The sequence below is a fragment of the Ranitomeya variabilis genome, chromosome 2 (assembly GCF_051348905.1).
Source record: "Ranitomeya variabilis isolate aRanVar5 chromosome 2, aRanVar5.hap1, whole genome shotgun sequence".
Classification (NCBI taxonomy): domain Eukaryota; kingdom Metazoa; phylum Chordata; class Amphibia; order Anura; family Dendrobatidae; genus Ranitomeya; species Ranitomeya variabilis.
In genome coordinates this window covers 643,762,341-643,784,029 of record NC_135233.1, presented here as the reverse complement: position 1 = coordinate 643,784,029, position 21,689 = coordinate 643,762,341, and the positions used below count along the sequence as shown (strand labels likewise).

At 48.5% G+C, this 21,689-nt stretch overlaps 1 protein-coding gene across 1 annotated transcript in view; it reads left to right on the top strand.

Moving 5' to 3' along the window:
• Positions 1 to 21,689, top strand: part of NUP133 (nucleoporin 133) — a 212,839-nt gene that overhangs the window by 86,887 nt on the left and 104,263 nt on the right. Inside the window, exon 9 of the mRNA XM_077289140.1 lies at positions 2,548 to 2,695. Within this exon, the coding sequence (XP_077145255.1) occupies positions 2,548 to 2,695 (148 nt within the window). The remainder of the gene's footprint in view (positions 1 to 2,547; positions 2,696 to 21,689) is intronic.

Genomic DNA, 21,689 nt, shown 5'->3' with positions numbered 1-21,689 from the left:
GTCATTTCTTCCCTTCTGAGCTATGCATTGTTCCTCAAAAGTAGTATTCCCCCGCATATGGGCTATCTGTGTTCTTGGGAGAAATTGCAGAACAAATTGTATGGTGCAATTTCTCCTGTTACCCTTGTGAAAATAAAAATTCCCCTCTCTGGGCATGGAGAGAGGTGAATATTTATTTCTCTTAAGCAGCGGCACAAGTGACCGCCTGGCAGTTGCAGGAAGGCACCAGCTGACACTGTGCACGATACTGAAAAGCAATGAATACTCACTGCACGTACAGTCTCGGCGTGCAGAGCAGTGGGTATTCCGGCAGCTGCACTTCGGCTTGCAAGCAGCGCATGAAGTCCCTGCCATGCACTGCTTACAAGCATAAAGTAGCTGCTGATTCTGCGAGGAACGCCACGAATGTAAGTGTAATGTGTGGTGCTTTTTTTTTTTTTTTTATGGGGCCAATCATGCCAAGATGTTATTAAAGAGAATAAAATATTCATTGCCCTCCACGCCCATGGGTGTGGAATGCAGTGAATATTCATTTTTCTTTAGCAACAGGCACAGGAGCTAGCCGCAGCGGCAGCCTGCTCCTGCCTCTGTGACTCGCTAATCTGCAGATGCCCCTCCCCACCACAGCCAGAGCCGGTACATCCGGAGTAGAAGACTCACTCCCCATTTTCCACCATGTTTTTGGAGGAAAAAAAAGTGTCTTATAGTCCTAAAAATAATGTAAATGCTCATTTTTTTTTTTTTATTTTTTTTTTTCTCTCCATATTTCAAAAATTCCTGTGAAGCACCTGAAGGGTTAATAGATTGTGGTTTTGAGTACCTTGAGGGGTGCAGTTTTTAGAATGGTGTCACTTTTGGGAATTTAGGTCATGTAGGCCCCTCAAAGTCACTTAAAGGGAATCTGTCACCTCATTTTTGGCCTATAAGCTAAGGCCACTGGCATCAGGAGCTTATCTACAGCATTCTGTATTGCTGTAGATAGGCCCCTGATGTAACCTGCAAGATAAGAAAAAGTTAGATTATACTCACCCAGGGGCGAGTGCGCAGGCGTCGGGAAAGGTCAGAGAGGCCCTGCGCCTGCGCACTGCAGTACTTTGCTCTGCCCTCAACAGGGCAGATAAAGTACGCCTGCGCAGGAGCCGCGGCAGGCAGCAAAGATGTCATCGCATGAAGATGGGAGGACTCGGACCGCCCCTGGGTGAGTATAATCTAACTTCTTTTTCTTACCTTGCAGGTTACATCGGGGGCTTATCTACAGCATTACATAATGATGTAGATAAACCCCTGATGCCGGTGGCTTTAGCTTAGAGGCCAATTTTGGGGTGGCAGATTCCCTTTTAAAATGTGAGGTGGTCCCTAAAAAGAAAAAAATGAATGAGAAATCGCTTGTCAAAGTTTAACCCTTATAACTTCCTAAATTTTACCACTATCGTGAAGTACAATTTGACACGAAAAAACTACCGTATTTTCCGGTGTGTAAGACGACCCCCAACTTTTCCATATAAAATATAGAGTTTGGGATATACTCGCCGTGCCGTATAAGACGGGGGTCATCTTATACACCGGGTGTGACCGCGACGTCATCTCCGGTCCCTCGCGCAGTGCATCCTTGGAAACTGAAGCCGCCGCGTGCACCGCTGAGAGCCGGGGGCCGTCGGAAGGCAAGTATATCCCTATTTTTATTTTTTATACATGAATATGGCTCCCAGGGCCTGAAGGAGAGTCTCCTCTCCTCCAGACCCTGGGAACCATCCAGGACCGCTCCCTGCACACGCCGTACCCGGCGTATAAGACAACCCCCGACTTTTGAGAAGATTTTCAGGGGTTAAAAAGTCGTCTTATATGGTATTTCTGAATCGGTGAGCTCCATTGAAGCGTTGTAGACTTAACTCATAAAGTGACAGATGTCAGAATTGTAAAAATTGGCCAGTTCATTAACGTGTAACCACCTTGGGTGGTAATGGGGTTAATGCATTAAACTGTGGAAATTAATTTTATCCCAAGATGTATTGGCTAAAATGCTTGTAACTTTGTAACCGCACAACCCCTTCAATGCAAGTTTGTAACCAGAAGTTTTAAGAAGAACTTTATTTTACTGTTTTGTCCCAAATTGACATGTTTCTGAATACTTGGTGTGGCAAACTTAATTTAGAATAAGTGTATGTATAAATTAATAAAATGTGTCACAGAGCTGAAACCATTACTACTCACACAGGAGCAGTACAAATGTCCGTTCTTTAGGTCAAGCGGAAAGTGCAGCAAAACAAATAAGTTCTACACAAAATTGATTTTATAGACCTCCCTTAGTAATTTTATTCAACCGCAAACCATAGCAATCTGTAACTTCAAGGCAGTTTGAGATGCGCCTGTCTTCTATAATTAACCCTTTCGGTTCCGTACAATACACTGTAAACTTTGGTGCTAATGTAGACTGTTGTAGGTTTAATTTTATACATTTAATTGTATTAATGAATACATTTATCTTTAGTTTGCTTTATAATAGATTTACATTTTCATTTTGTCATGTTGTTTTTTTTTTTAAATCAGTGATGGATTGATCATCTTGGCTGCTGCTTGGCATCTAGGCGATACTCCTTGTATGATCTATTACACACTTATAACTGTAAAGGACGAAGGCTACAACTTTTCTGACCTAATTAATGTTCAGGTCACTCAGCTCAGTCCTCTGTTTCAGGTGAGTCATATATTTATAGGAAATTTTCTTTTGTGCATTTCAGCGGTACGGATATATACCTTTTATTTTATTTTTTTCTTTGGTGCCAGTTGTGAAGTTGTTAATAATTGTCTGAATATTTTGCCATTCTGATTGCACTTGGGCAGGCAAATCGTCAAGATCCGCTGGCAGCCCCCGTTGCAATTGCAGACCAATAATGTTCGAGATGTACACAATGGAAGACCAGTTTGGAGACCCTGCAGGCCATGGTAGTACGGTTAGTCAATTCAGGCAGCTCACAGTGTCACGACTCGAGTTGCATGGTGTGCTCAAAATATGGCTCCTGGAACTCTGGAGAAAAGGCTGTACTACTAGTTCCACACCCAAATTAATGTAGTGGTGAGCTTTTAATGTACCTGGAACGATGACTAAAGTGGTCCAACTACCATGCATTATTTCACTCCATATCATAATCCCTGGAGTAGGACAGCGCTGCCCACATGGTCTCGTCAGAATTCATGAATGGTGTGTAGTAATCCATTCTTTACAAGTGAAATTAATGTTGCATACCAAGCCTAAGGTGTCAAACCGTGTCTACACAAACCATAAGAAGGCACTTTTGCATGACATTGAGCTATGAGTCAGATCTCCACCTACAGGTGTTCCATTGACCTCACACTACCACTCTGGAATTGGAAGGAAAAGAAATTAAGGAACAGAGGTTTCATGTTTGGGGGCCCTTGGCAGAGAGCCGAAAGCCCTCTAAGTGATGGGCTTCCCCAGGTAGAAGGAAGGTTGTCCCACTTCCAGCCTGCCTGGGAGGAAATCTCAGCCAATACCTGGATCCTGAATATAATAAAATCAGGACTAAAACTGGAGTTCAGGTCCACTCCCAGGCACAGCTTCAAGATCTCGTCCCCCAGGACTCTGAAAGAGCAACAGTCCCTAGAGGCGGAAATGTTAGGCTTACGGCAGAAATAGGTTCTGGTGGAGGTAGCAGCAGCAGGGGTAGGGGTTTTATTCTCCCCTGTTCCTGATAAGGAAACACAACCAGCCCTTCAGGACTATTATCTACCTGCGAAGTCTCAACAAGTTTGTGGTCTACAGACCATTCAAGATGGAGTCAATAAAATCTTCAATAAAGATCTTGTTCCCAGGTTGCTAGGAGTGTATTGTATCCCAGGTTGAATAGCAGTGTGTGTATGTGTGTGTATACCACTCAGATACTTCAAATACAGGGCACTACTCTTCGGTCTATCCATGGACCCAAGGATTTTCACCAAGATAATTCTGGAGGTGACTGCACATTTCCGAGAACAGAATGTGTTGATAGTGCCGTATTTGGAATTTTTTTTGTTAACTGGCAGGTCAGAGGAGGACTGTAGTCGTCAGCTGAGGCAGATCCAAACCACTCTGACTCTGCTAGGATGGATGATAAATATGGAGAAGTCGAGACTGAAGCCCCTAAAGGTTGTTTTTCTTGGGATTTATATTGGACTCTGAGGAACCAGCCTGTCTTCTTCAGGAGGAAAAGAAAAATCAGGATCATAGCCCTTGTATCAGCAGCGGTTACCAACCCGGTTATGTCTCTGAGGAAGTACTTTTGAAAACAGCGGTGAGGAGGAGGCGGCGCCCGGCGCCAAGAAGATGTGAGTGACAGCTGTGTGCTGTCTGAAGCAGGGGGGAAACGCCGGCCCACTTGACTGAGGAGCGGGTATTTCGGACAAATAATAAAACTGATTATTTCTCAAGTTACAGCACCCAGAACTAAAAGAGCCACCTTGTCAGAATGCAGCATTACTGCTGCACAAGGTGGCTTTTAGTTTGAAACGACTGGAGGGGGGTGACAGGTTCTCTTTAAAAATAGCTCCAATCGTTAGCGAACACCATGTCGCACTTGGAGAGCACCTGTGTGCCTAAACATTGGAGCTCCCCCTCATGTGACCCCATTTTGGAAACTAGACCTCCCAAGGAACTTATCTAGATGTGTGGTGAGCACTTTCAACCCCCAAGTGCTTCACAGAAGTTTATAACGCAGAGCCGTGAAAATAAAAAATCATTTTTCTTTCCTCAAAAAGTTTTTTAGCCCGTAATTTTTTATTTTCACAAGGGTAACAGGAGAAATTGGACCCCCCAAAGTTGTGCAATTTTTTCTGGGTACGCTTATGCCCCATATGTTTGGGTAAACCACGGTTTGGGCGCACGTCGGGGCTCAGAAGGGAGCACCATTTGACTTTTTGAACGCAAGATTGGCTGGAATCAATGGTGGCGCCATGTCACGTTTGGAGACACCTGTTGTGCCTAAACAGTGGAAACCCCTCAATTCTAACTCCAACACTAACCCCAATACACCCCTAATCCCAACTCTAGCCATAACCCTAATCACAACCCTAACCCCAACACACCTCTAATCCTAACCCGAACCATAACCCTAACCATAAACCTAACCCCAACACACCCCTAGCCCTAATCTTAACCCTATTTCCAACCCTAACCCTAATTCCATGTGCCCATTTTGCGGATTCGTGTGAGGATTTTTCTGCACCGTTTTTGAAAAATCCACAGGTAAAAGGCTCTGCGTTTACCGCTTTTTTCCAGTGTTTTTTGTTCGGATTTCACTTGCGGATTCCTATTGAGTAACAGGTGTAAAACGCTGCGGAATCCGCACAAAGAATTGACATGCTGTGGAAAATGCAACGCATCGTTTCCGCACGGTATTTTCCGCACCATGGGCACAGCGGATTTGGTTTTCCATAGGTTTACATGGCACTGTAAACGTAATGGAAAACTGCTACGAATCCGCAGCTGTCAATCTGCTGCGGATCCGCAGCCAAATCCGCACCATGTACACACAGCCTACTTCTAACCCTAATTGCAACCCTAACCCTAGTTGCAACCCTAACCCTAGTTGCAACCCTAACCCTAGTTGCAACCCTAACCCTAGTTGCAACCCTAGCCCTAGTTGCAGCCCTAGCCCTAGTTGCAGCCCTAGCCCTAGTTGCAGCCCTAGCCCTAGTTGCAGCCCTAGCCCTAGTTGCAGCCCTAGCCCTAGTTGCAGCCCTAGCCCTAGTTGCAGCCCTAGCCCTAGTTGCAGCCCTAGCCCTAGTTGTAGCCCTAGTTGCAGCCCTAGCCCTAGTTGCAGCCCTAGTTGCAGCCCTAGCCCTAGTTGCAGCCCTAGCCCTAGTTGCAGCCCTAGCCCTAGTTGCAGCCCTAGCCCTAGTTGCAGCCCTAGCCCTAGTTGCAGCCCTAGCCCTAGTTGCAGCCCTAGCCCTAGTTGCAGCCCTAGCCCTAGTTGCAGCCCTAGCCCTAGTTGCAGCCCTAGCCCTAGTTGCAGCCCTAGCCCTAGTTGCAGCCCTAGCCCTAGTTGCAGCCCTAGCCCTAGTTGCAGCCCTAGCCCTAGTTGCAGCCCTAGCCCTAGTTGCAGCCCTAGCCCTAGTTGCAGCCCTAGCCCTAGTTGCAGCCCTAGCCCTAGTTGCAGCCCTAGCCCTAGTTGCAGCCCTAGCCCTAGTTGCAGCCCTAGCCCTAGTTGCAGCCCTAGCCCTAGTTGCAGCCCTAGCCCTAGTTGCAGCCCTAGCCCTAGTTGCAGCCCTAGCCCTAGTTGCAGCCCTAGCCCTAGTTGCAGCCCTAGCCCTAGTTGCAGCCCTAGCCCTAGTTGCAGCCCTAGCCCTAGTTGCAGCCCTAGCCCTAGTTGCAGCCCTAGCCCTAGTTGCAGCCCTAGCCCTAGTTGCAGCCCTAGCCCTAGTTGCAGCCCTAGCCCTAGTTGCAGCCCTAGCCCTAGTTGCAGCCCTAGCCCTAGTTGCAGCCCTAGCCCTAGTTGCAGCCCTAGCCCTAGTTGCAGCCCTAGCCCTAGTTGCAGCCCTAGCCCTAGTTGCAGCCCTAGCCCTAGTTGCAGCCCTAGCCCTAGTTGCAGCCCTAGCCCTAGTTGCAGCCCTAGCCCTAGTTGCAGCCCTAGTTGCAGCCCTAGCCCTAGTTGCAGCCCTAGTTGCAGCCCTAGCCCTAGTTGCAGCCGCAGCCCTAGTTGCAGCCCTAGCCCTAGTTGCAGCCCTAGCCCTAGTTGCAGCCCTAGCCCTAGTTGCAGCCCTAGCCCTAGTTGCAGCCCTAGCCCTAGTTGCAGCCCTAGCCCTAGTTGCAGCCCTAGCCCTAGTTGCAGCCCTAGCCCTAGTTGCAGCCCTAGCCCTAGTTGCAGCCCTAGCCCTAGTTGCAGCCCTAGCCCTAGTTGCAGCCCTAGCCCTAGTTGCAGCCCTAGCCCTAGTTGCAGCCCTAGCCCTAGTTGCAGCCCTAGCCCTAGTTGCAGCCCTAGCCCTAGTTGCAGCCCTAGCCCTAGTTGCAGCCCTAGCCCTAGTTGCAGCCCTAGCCCTAGTTGCAGCCCTAGCCCTAGTTGCAGCCCTAGCCCTAGTTGCAGCCCTAGCCCTAGTTGCAGCCCTAGCCCTAGTTGCAGCCCTAGCCCTAGTTGCAGCCCTAGCCCTAGTTGCAGCCCTAGCCCTAGTTGCAGCCCTAGCCCTAGTTGCAGCCCTAGCCCTAGTTGCAGCCCTAGCCCTAGTTGCAGCCCTAGCCCTAGTTGCAGCCCTAGCCCTAGTTGCAGCCCTAGCCCTAGTTGCAGCCCTAGCCCTAGTTGCAGCCCTAGCCCTAGTTGCAGCCCTAGCCCTAGTTGCAGCCCTAGCCCTAGTTGCAAAATAAAACGAAATATATTTTCTTTATTTCATTATTTTCCTTACCTTTGGGGGTGATAAAGGGGGGGTTATTTACTATTTTTTTTTATTTTGATCACTGTGATAGGTTCTGTCAGAGGATTGGGTTAGATCGGACTGCGGGGGGGGGGGGGGGGACGGAGGACAGCAGAGGACAGGACGGAGGGGAGGAGATCGGTGGCGGGGGCAGATCGTGGTCTCCAGCCATGGCTGATGATATTGCAGAATCGGCCATGGCTGGATTGTAATATTTCATCAAATTTCATTGGTGAAATGTTACGATTGCTCTGATTGAAAGTGAAACAGTCACTTTCAACAGCCAATAAGAGCGATCGTAGCCACGGGGGGGGGGGGGGGGAGGGGGGGAAGGTACCACTCCCCCTGTCCCTGCAGGTCGGGAGAAGCTACAGTTAACCCTTTCACCCTATCTGCAGGAACGCGATCATTCTGTTACGCAGCATATGCGTCACTGGTCGGATTGGCACAGACTTTCATGTCTCATACGCTGTCACAGGTCGGGAAGGGGTTAACTGGATGCGTTTTAATCTCAAATTAGAATTTTTGTGTTAATTCTCCAATAATTAGCTTGTGATGCTAAGTTGCATATACCGTATATACTCGAGTATAAGCCGAGATTTTCAGCCCAAAAAAATGGGCTGAAAGTGCCCCTCTCGGCTTATACTCGAGTCATGGTCGGCGGGTGAGGGGAAACTACAACGGTCACACACTCGCCTGCTCCTTGCACTCCTGACGCGGTCCCTGCATGTCCCATGGTCTTCGGCGCCGGCAGCTTCTTCCTCTGTTCAGCGGTCACGTGGTACTGCTCATTAAAGTAATGTATATGGACTCCACTCCCATAGGGGTGGAGCCGCATATTCATTACTGTAATGAGCGGTACCAGTGACCGCTGAACAGAGGAAGAAGCTGCTGGCGCCGGGAGCAGGTGAGTATTTCATATTTACCTTCCCTCGTCCAACCGCCGCCCTGTCTTCTGCGTCCTCTACAGTGACTGTTCAGGTCAGAAGGCGCGATGACGTATTAGTGTGCACACCGCCCTCTGCCTGAACAGTCAGTGTGGAGAGACGGGACGCTGAAGAGCAGCGGGCAGCGACGAAATGTATGTCATTTTTTTTTTTTTTTTTTAATTGCAGCAGTACCGGCAGCATTATGTGTGGCACATTGTTATATGGAGCATCTTATGGGGCCATAATGAACTGCATGGAGCATTATATGGGGCACATTGTTACATTGTTATATAGAGCATCTTATTGGGCATAATGAACTGCATGGAACATTATATGGGGCACATTGTTATATGGAGCATCTTATGGGGCATAATGAACTGTATGGAGCATTATATGTGGCACATTATTATATGGGTCATTCCACATCAAGTGGACCAGTTTTAAAAATCGTCCCCACTCGACCTTCTCCGATTTTGCTGAAAATTTATAAGGATGTAATAATAATAATAATAATAATAATCTTTATTTTTATATAGCGCTAACATATTCCGCAGCGCTTTACAATTTTGCACACATTATCATCGCTGTCCCCGTTGGGGCTCACAATCTAAATTCCCTATCAGTATGTCTTTTTGAATGTGGGAGGAAACCGGAGTACCCGGAGGAAACCCACGGAGAGAACAAACTCTTTGCAGATGTTGTCCTGAGTGGGATTAGAACCCAGGACTCCAGCGCTGCAAGGCTGCTGTGCTATCCACTGCGCCACCGTGCTGCCCTGATGTACATGTATGTTTGAAAATAGGTTCTGTAAATTTTTAGGGCCAGATCTCAAATACATTGGGCACTGTTGACCTTTCACTGGAGGTTCCACCAAGCGTGCGGCTTCAGCTAAGAGGATTTTGCAAACTTTGGCACATAGCCATTAGAGTTCTATACTGGCTATGATGCTGAAATTTGGCATACTAGCTCAACTTTTGCTGCTAAACACGATAAAATTATTACCGGCTATGACAAATTTTATGCCAAACTTTGCCCATATATAACTCAAGACCAAAAACCAATAGTAACTGGTGCTTTGCCCTGTACACCAAACATCTACATGACTTTGCATTGCTGCAATATCACGGTCAAAGCATATGTATTTGTGGAAATATTCACACCCACATATGATGAAAAACTTTAAAAAAACGAATTTTACCTATTTTTAGGTCAAATTTCTCAAAAAGGGTACCCCTAAAATATATTAATTCTGATATCATTAGAAAGAGCACATTTTTCTCTACAAGGATCATTGTTTGTTTTTTTGGAGTCTCTCAGTTTAAGAAATGAAAAATGCCACTGAACATGGTGTTATTTATTAATACGCAATGAATGGTAACTGCACTATTCAAACCCTTGCGTTGGTCCATGGTGGTTATACCACAACCAATTCCCTACGAATTGGTATTATAATCCTATTAAGAATTGTAATAATGCTGTCTTTCGAGAATTGGCAGCCCCATCGCCTAGGAGCCATGGCCGATAGCCGTGCAAGGGGAGCCTCGTGCGGTCTCTTTATCGCAGGTTCCGAAGCCTGAGGGTGGGTGTCTTTGCCTAGGATCCCAAGCCTAATATTGGGTATCTTTTGTTGGTTCCCAAGCCATAATGTTCAGTCTAAGTGGTCTGGAATTGTTGCTGAATTTGCAACAGTCGGTTCAGAGAAGCTGTATTGTGGGCCCATTGCTGTTGCAGCTGGTGCTGGAATTATTGCAATGATTGACTGCTCGGGAATCCAGCATGTATCATTTCTCACAGGCCAGTGAAAGAAGCTAGCTGGTCCATGAGGATGCATAAAATTTATTAATGCATTATGCTCGTCGACTGAAATTTCAGAAATTTTTCCAATCCACCAGTTCCTATCGTAAATGCAGGCAATGTATTGCCCTGGCTGGAGGTTTGCAATTGGCACAAAAGGCATTTCTGATCTGACAGATCTATCTACATGGGCAATGAAAGATGATCAACATGACCTCCTTAACCCCTTAATGACAGCCAATACGTCTTTTAACTGACCTGAGATATAAGAGAATAGCCTCCCCATACAGGTGACAATCCAGCAGCTGTCGGCTGGACACTATAGCTGACAACTTGCTGCATCAGCCACGATCAGTATTTGCACCGTCCAAATCTGTTTAACCCCTTAGATGCTGCTGTCAGTAGTGACTACATCATTATAAATGGTTAACAGAGTGTGGGGGCTCCCTCTTTATCAATTGAAAAGCGGCAGGCCAGACATACATTACAATAGCCGCAGGTGGCCGGAGCCTGCCGATATTTACTGTGGGAATTACAAAGGTGGGGGAAGGTCAAAAGGGGGATATCTTGTCCCCTCTGCCCAGGGGCGCAGCCTGTGGGCTGATGCATTAGGGACATGCATCTCACATGGAACCCATTATACATACATATAACTGCGCAACATATTCTGGGTGCTGTGGGGTTCCGTAACACGGCTCCCCTTTTCAGCAACGAGATCGGCATACACAGTCTGATCCTTAACGGATTGGTTTGGGGATAACCGAAGTTTATGGGGTTGGTACAAGTTCTGTTTGTCGACTTAGTCCATCGGCGTTACCGTTTTGTTTGCCGGGTCTGTAGTGGATGGTGAAGTCCAGAGGTTGTAGGGCTAAACTCCACCGCAGTAATCTGGCGTTGTCTCCGGAGACCCGATTAAGCCAGACTAAGGGATTATGGTCTTTTAGGAGGGAAAACTGTCGCCCATACAAATATGGTTGCAACGTTTTGAGTGCCCATACTACCGCCAGGCACTCCTTCTCGATGGCCGCATAGCTTACTTCACGGGGCAGTAGTTTCCGACTCAGGTAAGCTACCTGGTGTTTTTGGCCGTCCGGCCCGACTTGGCTTAGTACTGCCCCCAATCCAAACATAGAAGCGTCTGTGTGAACAAGGAAACGTTTAGTTGGATCGGGTGCGGCCAATACAGGGGTATTGGTGATGGCATCCTTTAGCTGGCGGAAGGCTTCCTCACACTCTGGGGTCCAGGTTACCTGGCGGGGTTGGTTCTTACGGGTCAGATCAGTGAGGGGCTTGGCTACGCTGCTGTAATTGGGAACGAATTTCCTGTAATACCCTGCTGTCCCTAGAAACGCCATGACCTGGGTTTTAGTGCGTGGGGTGGGCCATTTGGCTATGGCTTCAATCTTGGCTGGTTCTGGTCGCTGTTTCCCACTTCCCACCCAATGCCCTAAATACTGAACCTCTGCTTTGCCCACGTGACACTTGTTTGGGTTCAGGGTGATTCCAGCCTTGTGGATCCTGTCCAATACTGTCTCTAGGTGATTTAGATGCTCTTCCCATGTCGCGCTGTAGATGGCGATGTAATCCAGGTAGGCACAAGCATAGTCCTGGAGACCATCCAGAAGCCGGTCAGCCGGCCTCTGGAAGGTCGCCGGGGCATTCTTCATCCCGAATGGCATAACTCGAAACTGAAATAAGCCGAACGGGGTGACAAATGCCGACTTGGGAATAGCGTCAGGACTAAGGGAATCTGCCAGTAGCCTTTGCATAGATCGATGGTGGTCAAATACTTTGCCCCCACCAGCCGGTCTAACAACTCATCCACACGCGGCATGGGATACGCATCCGTCACCGTTTTCTCATTGAGCTTACGATAGTCAGCACAAAACCGTGTAGTCCCATCCTTCTTGGGCACCAACACTACCGGGGATGCCCAGGGACTATCTGACTCTTCAATGACCCCTAAACGCAACATCTCTTGTATCTTTTGTTGCATCCCTTCTCGTACAGACTCAGGGATGCGGAAGGGGGGTTGTCGCAGGGGGGTCTGATCCTGGGTCTCAACCTTGTGTTGTGCCAGGCGAGTGTACCCTGGTCTCCCCGAAAACATCCTCCATCGCTGCATCAACCACGCCTCCGCCTGCATGTCTCTCCTGGGGACCTAGGTCTTCACCCAAGTGTACCTGGTCCCATGTTTTAGACTGAGTCCTTTCCTCTAAGACATCAGGCAAGGGAAGTCCGGCTAAATCCTCTGCTTCAGGTGCACAGATGGCTACTACCTCTTCAGGGCGCTCCCGGTAGGGCTTCAGCATATTCACGTGGAACATGCGGATAACCCTGGGGTCGTCACAATCGGCGACATTATAGGTGGTGTCGGCTATTTTCCCCACTACCTGGTAGGGCCCCTGCCATGCAGCTTGGAACTTGTTCTGCATAGTGGGCTCTAACACCAGGACCTTCTGTCCTATTTCCAAGGTGCGTTCTCTGGCCCTCCGATCATACCATACGCGCTGGCGCCACTGGGCCACCTGCATGTTCCCACGTACAGCCTGGGTCAGCTCTTGTAGGCGGTCCCGGAATTCCACCACATAGGGTACAATAGGTACCCCTTCTATGATGCCCTCCCCTTCCCAGTGTTCTAGCACTAAGTCTAGGGGTCCCCTTACCCGACTCCCGTATACCAATTCGAACGGGGAGAACCCCGTGGATTCTTGGGGCACCTCCCGATAGGCAAACAGGAGGTGTGGCAGGAATTTCTCCCAGTCCCTGTAGGTCCTGGTAAAAGTCCCAATGAGTTGTTTTAACGTTCCGTTAAAGCGTTCACACAACCCATTGGTTTGCTGGTGGTACGGGGCGCTTCTAATGGACTTTACGCCGCACAGTTGGTTGGTCACCTCTGCTGTAAACTGGATACCCTGGTCCAAGATAATCTCCCGGGGAAATCCAACCCGTGAGAAAACCTGGAGCAGGGCAGCCGCCACCGTCTCTGGCAGTATGTTAGGTAGCGGAACCGCGTGGCATAATCTACCACTGTCAATATATACCTTTTCCCTGACGGACTGGGTTTGGCTAACGGCCCTATCAGATCGACCGCTACCCGGCTAAATGGTTGCGAATGCGCTGGCAACTGTCACAGGTCTGGCAGTACTGATGAACATCATAGGTTACCCCCAGCCAAAAGAAGTTTTGTGTCAGACGATGCCTGGTGCGACTGACGCCGAAGTGCCCGGCCAAAGGTATGTCATGAGAGATTCGCAGTAACTCCTGCCTATACTTCTTGGGAACTACCAGCTGTCGTTTTATAGTGGGGCTCGTCCCTGTGTGGTGCTGCTCTGTGATCCGGTAGAGGAGTCCCTGCTTCCAGACAAACTGTTCCCCTTCCAGTACACCTCTCCCCTCCTGTGCCTTCCCACGATATCCCTCCAATGAAGGATCCTCAAGTAACTCCCTCTTAAATTCAGCTGGGGTTGCCCAAGAAATGTCTCTGGCTATGGGAATACGTGTAGGGCTGGGATGTCTTACCTGGGCCTCCTCTGATTGTGATTCCACCTCCACAGCTCGAGCTTGTCTCCGGGTGGTCACAGGATATGTCTCAGCCAGAGGGGCAACCGAGAAGGCAGACAACATGGGCCCTAAGTCATTTCCCAGCAAGACGTCTGCAGGCAAATCCTCCATCAAGCCGACCTCAACAAGGCCATCCCCGACTCCCCAGTTCAGGTGACTTCTGGCAGTGGGTTGTCGATGTATGGTTCCCCCAGATTATCTGCCCGGGCTGCCTGCACGGGGTCTACTTCATGCAGTACTTCCTCCATCTCTTCCACCCCCTGGTTAGTCGTAGCCCCCAACGCCGGGTCAGCTTCGCCTTGGTAGCAGTGTACAGCGGCCCAGCTGAAGGTAGCTGTTCCCGCTTTTGGCCACTGGGTATGCTGAGTCCAGTTGGGACATTGTCTTTGCAGGTGGCGCAGCTGATGGCAGGTGTGGCATCGTGCCCCAGGGGGACTGTGGTAGGCCGGGTTTTTAGCTGGTCCCCCTACAATCTTCTGTGGTTTGGTGGCCTCCAGGTCCATGGACGGACCCCTAGTGACCATCTTTGATCTGGACAGCTGAGGCCTCCTGGCATCATGATGTTCATCGGCCAGACGAGCGGCCTCCTCAAGAGTCATTGGCCTCCTGTCCCGAAGCCATTCCTGTGTCTCGGGGGTTAGTCCATTAAAGAATCGTTCTAACAAGAAGAGCTGGAGGACGTCCTCCTTAGTGGTTGCTTGGCTCCCTTGTACCCACTGTAGCAGTGACCGCCGTAGTTTACAGGCCCATTCAGCGTGGGTATCGTTTACTCGTTTTATAAGTCCGCGGAACTTTTGGCGTTATGCCTCTCGTGTCAGCGCATACCGGGCCAAGATCACTTCTTTGATCCGCTCATAGTCCATACAGTCCTCATCAGGTACCGTGCGATAGGCGTCCGCTGCCCGGCCTGTCAGCTTGCTGGCCAGAATCTGAACCCGTTCCTCCGGCTTCACTTGATGAAGGGCACACTGCCGCTCAAAGTCCTGCAGAAAGCCATCAATGTCTTCCTCTGCCTCCCCCAACTGTCGGAAGGCATTATACTGAATCTTTTTGTGGCTTATTGTTGAAGATACCTGGGTGGAGGCCAGAGCTCCCCCTGCTCGCTGACTCTCCATCTTGGCCAGCTCCACTTTGGTCCACTCTGCCAACTCCATCTTGGCTAGCTCTATCCTGGTCCGCTCGGCCATCTTTTCTTTCAGATCAGTACGCACATCAGCCATCACCTCTCGTATGATCTCTACTGCAGGGTTTGGGCCATAGAACGCCAGTCTGTTCTTTACCTCCCTCTGGAATTGTCTCCTCCACGTTCACATTGGGGGGCGCTGCACTGTCGTGTTCCATGATGGCTGCAATCAAATCTGCTTTTGTTTTGTTGCTGGCGATTAACCCTCGGGCTTCCACCAGATCTTTTAATGCAGTCCTCTTTAACTTATGGTAGTTGTTTTCCATTCATTCCTTTCCATTCATTCCTTTCCTCCTGTAGACGGGGTATCACATCCCGCTGTCTGCCACCAGTGTAACGGGGTCTACCATGCTGGAGTACCTCTTTCAGTACCACCCCGTGTTTCAGGAGGTCCATTCTGCTTTGGCTGGAGTCTGAATGAAGGACGCTGGCTGAAATCGCTTGGTTACATGGGCGCATATAAAAGATCACTGCTTCTCCACGTATTTCCAGTATGACAACACTTTACTCACAGGACACAGAATATATCACACAGATACAGAGGGCGGGCCAATTGAAAAGCAGCAGGCCAGGCATACATTACAATAGCCGCAGGTGGCCGGAGCCTGCCGATATTTACTGTGGGAATTACAAAGGTGGGGGGAGGTCAAAAGTGGGATATCTTGTCCCCTCTGCATCTCACATGGAACCCATTATACATACATATAACTGCACAACATATTCTGGGTGCTGTGAGGTTCCGTAACAGACGTACTCTCCCGTCGAGGTGGGGTGGGCCCGTATGAACACCGACGGGATAGTGCGTCATATGCGATCGGCCTCGCTCACGGGGGGAGTGCGGCCGATCGCGGCTGGGTGTCAGCTGACTATCGCAGCTGACATCCGGCTGTATGTGCCAGGAGCGGTCATGGACCGCCCCCAGCACATTAACCCCCGGCACACTGCGATCAAACATGATCGCAGTGTTCCGGCGTTATAGGGAAGCATCGCGCAGGGAGGGGGCTCCCTGCGTGCTTCCCTGAGACCCTCGGAGCAACGTGATGTGATCACGTTGCTCCAAGGGTCTCTTACCACCTCCTCCCTGCAGCAGGCCCGGATCCAAAATGGCCGCAGCATCCAGGTCCTGCAGGGAGGTGGCTTCACAGCGCCTGCTCAGAGCAGGCGCCTGTAAGCCTGGAGCTGTGCACGTCAGATTGCTGATCTGACACAGTGTACAGCAAAGTGTCAGATCAGCGATCTTACACTATAACATGATGCCCCCCTGGGGCAATGTTATAGTGTTAAAAAAAATCTATATATTCACATGTGTAAAAAAAAAAAAAAAAATTCCTATAAATACATTTCTTTATCTAAATAAAAAAAAAACAATAAAAGTACACATTTAGTATCGCCGCGTCCGTAACGACCCGACCTATAAAACTGTCCCACTAGTTAACCCCTTCAGTGAACACCGTAAAAAAAGAGCCAAAAAACGCTTTATTATCATACCGCCAAACAAAAAGTGGAATAACACGCGATCAAAAAGACGGATATAAATACCCATGTTACCGCTGAAAACGTCATCTTGTCCCGCAAAAAACGAGCCGCCATACAGCGTCATCAAAGAAAAAAGTTATAGTCCTCAGAATAAAGCGATGCAAAAATAATTATTTTTTTCTATAAAATAGTTTTTATCGTATAAATGCGCCAAAACATAAAAAAATTATATAAACTAGGTATTGCTGTAATCGTACTGACCCGAAGAATAAAACTGCTTTATCCATTTTACCAAACGCGGAACGGTATAAACGCCTCCCCCAAAAGAAATTCATGAATAGCTGGTTTTTGGTAATTCTGCCTCACAAAAATCGGATTGAAAAGCGATCAAAAAATGTCACGTGCCCGAAAATGTTACCAATAAAAACGTCAACTCGTCCCGCAAAAAAGACCTCACATGACTCTGTGGACCAAAATATGGAAAAATTATAGCTCTCAAAATGTGGTAATGCAAAAAATATTTTTTTGCAATAAAAAGCGTCTTTCAGTGTGTGACGGTTGCCAATCATAAACATCGGCTAAAAACCCGATATAAAAGTAAATCAAACCCCCCCCATCATCACCCCCTTAGTTAGGGAAAAATTAAAAAATTAAAAAAATGTATTTATTTCCATTTTCCCATTAGGGTTAGGCCAAGGGAAAGGGCTAGGGTTAAGGCTACAGTAAGGGTTGGGGCTAAAGTTAGGGTTAGGGTTTGGATTACATTTACGGTTGGGAATAGGGTTGGGATTAGGGTTAGGGGTGTGTCAGGGTTAGGGGTGCGGTTAGGGTTACCATTGGGATTCGGGTTAGGGGTGTGTTTGCATTAGGGTTTCAGTTATAATTGGGGGGTTTCCACTGTTTAGGCACATCAGGGGCTCTCCAAACGCGACATGGCGTCCGATCTCAATTCCAGCCAATTCTGCGTTGAAAAAGTAAAACAGTGCTCCTTCCCTTCCGAGCTCTCCCGTGCGCCCAAACAGGGGTTTACCCCAACATATGGGGTATCCGCGTACTCAGGACACATTGGACAACAACTTTTCGGGTCCAATTTCTCCTGTTGCCCTTGGAAAAATACAAAATTGGGGGCTAAAAAATAATTTTTGTGGGAAAAAAAAAAAAAAAGAATTTTTATTTTCATGGCTCTGTGTTATAAACTGTAGTGAAACACTTGGGGGTTCAAAGTTCTCACAACACATCTAGATAAGTTCCTTGGGGGGTCTAGTTTCCAATATGGGGTCACTTGTGGGGGGTTTCTACTGTTTAGGTACATTAGGGGCTCTGCAAACACAATATGACGCCTGCAGACCAATCCATCTAAGTCTGCATTCCAAATGAAGCTCCTTCCCTTCCGAGCTCTGCCATGCGCTCAAACGGTGATTCCCCCCCACAAAAATTATTTTCACGGCTCTGCGTTATAAACTGTAGTGAAACACTTGGAGGTTCAAAGCTCACAACACATCTAGATGAGTTCCTTAGGGGGTCTACTTTCCAATATGGTGTCACTTGTGGGGGATTTCAATGTTTAGGCACATCAGTGGCTCTCCAAACGCAACATGGCGTCCCATCTCAATTCCTGTCAATTTTGCATTGAAAAGTCAAATGGCGCTCCTTCCCTTCCGAGCTCTCCCATGTGCCCAAACAGTGGTTTACCCCTACATATGGGGTATCAACGTACTCAGGACAAATTGTACAACAACTTTTGGGGGTCCAATTTCTTCTTTAACCCTTGGAAACATAAAAAATTGGTGGCAAAAAGATCATTTTTGTGAAAAAATATGATTTTTTTTTATTTTTACGACTCTGCATTATAAACTTTTGTGAATCACTTAATGGGTCAAAGTGCTCACCACACATCTAGATAAGTTCCTTAAGGGGTCTACTTTCCAAAATGGTGTCACTTGTGGGGGGTTTTAATGTTTAGGCACATCAGGGGCTCTCCAAACGCAGCATGGCGTCCCATCTCAATTCCAGTCAATTTTGCATTGAAAAGTCAAATGGCGCTCCTTCGCTTCCGAGCACTGCCATGCGCCCAAGCAGTGGTTTACCCCCACATATGAGGTATCGGCGTACTCAGGACAAATTGAGCAACAACTGTTGCAGTACATTTTCTTCTGTTACCCTTGGTAAAATAAAACAAATTGGAGCTGAAGTAAATTTTTTGTGAAAAAAAGTTAAATGTTCATTTTTATTTAAACATTCCAAAAATTCCTGTGAAACACCTGAAGGGTTAATAAACTTCTTGAATGTGGTTTTGAGCACCTTGAGGGGTGCAGTTTTTAGAATGGTGTCACACTTGGTTATTTTCTATCATATAGACCCCTCAAAATGACTTCAAATGAGATGTGGTCCCTAAAAAAAATGGTTTTGTAAAAATGAGAAATTGCTGGTCAACTTTTAACCCTTCTAACTCCCTAACATTAAAAAAAATGTTGTCCAAAATCGTGCTGATGTAAAGTAGACATGTGGGAAATGTTACTTATTAAGTATTTTGTGTGACATATCTCTGTGATTTAATATGCATAAAAATTCAAAGTTGGAAAATTGCGAAATTTTCAAAATTTTCGCCAAATTTCCGTTTTTTGTTTTTTTTTCACAAATAAACGCAGGTAATATCAAAGAAATTTGCGGATTTCTTGCAGAAAATGTCCAGTTTTGCTTAGGAAATTTCTGCAAGAAATCCTGAACGTGTGCACATAGCCTAAGACTTTGCGGTGACTTCTTGCTAAGAGATTAACTTCACACAGTCATCTAAAAGCCCTGTCTCACATAGCGAGATCGCTAGCGAGATCGCTGCTGAGTCACAAGTTTTGTGACGCAACAGCGACCTCAGTAGCGATCTCGCTATGTTTGACACGTACCAGCGACCAGGCCCCTGCTGTGAGATCGCTGGTCGTGTCGGAATGGCCTGGACCTTTTTTTGGTCGTTGAGGTCCCGCTGACATCGCTGAATCGGTGTGTGTGACACCGATCCAGCGATGTCTTCACTGGTAACCAGGGTAAACATCGGGTTACTAAGCGCAGAGCCGCGCTTAGTAACCCGATGTTTACCCTGGTTACCAGCGTAAATGTAAAAAAAAAAAAAACAGTACATACTCGCCATCTGATGTCCGTCAGGTCCCTTGCCGTCTGCTTCCTGCTCTGAGTGCCGCCGTACAGTGAGAGCACAGCACAGCAGTGACTTCACCGCTGCGCTGTGCTCTCACTGTACGGCGGCACTCAGTCAGAGCAGGAAGCAGACGGCAAGGGACCTGACGGACATCAGATGGTGAGTATGTACTGTTTTTTTTTTTTTTTTTACATTTACGCTGGTAACCAGGGTAAACATCGGGTTACTAAGCGCGGCCCTGCGCTTAGTAACCCGATGTTTACCCTGGTTACCCGGGTGCTGCAGGGGGACTTCGGCATCGTTGAAGACAGTTTCAACGATGCCGAAGTCGTTCCCCTGATCGTTGGTCACTGGAGAGAGCTGTCTGTGTGACAGCTCCCCAGCGACCACACAACGACTTACCAACGATCACGGCCAGGTCGTATCGCTGGTCGTGATCGTTGGTAAATCGCTATGTGAGACGGGGCCTTAACTGTCACAGTACTCACAGGTAACTTGAGAAGGTCTTTCATCATCCTGGAGCTGATCGTTGGCTGAGTCTTTCAGTCTGGCTATTCTTACATCCATTCGAATGGTAGTCTTCCATTTTCTTCCACATCTCTCTGGTCTATCATTGTCTGCACTTTATAAGTTTTACCCTCTCCAATCAACTTTTTTTTAATTAAAGTACGCTGTTCTTCTGAACAGTGTCTCGAAAGACTATTTTTCAGGCTTTCAAGGAGAAAGCATGTACAACATGTTCTGGCTTCACAAATAAGGGTCACCGGATTCACACATTTGTTCTCAGAATGATTGACCTCACTAATTGAACTCCACACTGCTATAATTTTGATCACACCCCCTTTCAATTCATTATTCTAAGGCCGGGATCACACACAGCGGGATACGGCCGAGTCTCGCAGGTTAAAACCAAGCTCTGGCACCAGCACTCCAGAGCGGAGCGTGTGGCCGCATAGCAATACATGTGGAGGTGCTCGCTCCGCTCCGGAGTGCCGGTGCCAGAGCTTGTTTTTAACCTGCGATACTCAGCCGTATCTCGCTGTAGTGTGACTCCGGCCTAATACACAAACTGAAAAACATGCAGATCATGAATGCGGAGTCTGTTGGTTTTCTTAGAAACTACTGCCCCAACTGGTAAATTGTTTGACATGTGGTAATATAATTTATTCCAAAAACAATGATTAATCTGATATATAGCATCGTGATTCCTTGCTAATCCCGCCCCCTGCACAGTAGCTCCGCCCCACCACATCACCACACACAATCCCGCCCCCACCACATTACCACACACATTCCGCACCACATCACCACACGTAATCCTGCCCCTTCAACACATCACCACACATAATCCTGGCCCCCAACACATCACCACACAATCCCGCCCCCCAACACATCACCACACATAATCCCGCCCCCAACACATCACCACACACAATCCCGCCCCCTACCACATCACAACACATAATCCCACCACATTACTACACGTAATCCCCCCACCACATCACCACACATAATCCCGCCCCACCACACAATCCCGCCCCCCACCATATTACCACACATAATCCCGCCCCACCACATCACACATCCTGCCCCCCCACCCCATTACCACACATAATCCAGCCCCCCCACCCCATTACCACACACAATCCCGCCCCCCACCACATCACACATCCCGCCCCCCCACCCCATTACCACACACAATCCCGCCCCCCCACCCCATTACCACACACAATCCCGCCCCCCCACCCCATTACCACACACAATCCCGCCCCCCCACCCCATTACCACACACAATCCCGCCCCCCCACCCCATTACCACACACAATCCCGCCCCCCCACCCCATTACCACACACAATCCCGCCCCCCCACCCCATTACCACACACAATCCCGCCCCCCCACCCCATTACCACACACAATCCCGCCCCCCCACCCCATTACCACACACAATCCCGCCCCCCCACCCCATTACCACACACAATCCCGCCCCCCCACCCCATTACCACACACAATCCCGCCCCCCCACCCCATTACCACACACAATCCCGCCCCTCCACCCCATTACCACACACAATCCCGCCCCCCCACCCCATTACCACACACAATCCCGCCCCCCCACCCCATTACCACACACAATCCCGCCCCCCCACCCCATTACCACACACAATCCCGCCCCATTACCACACAATCCCGCCCCC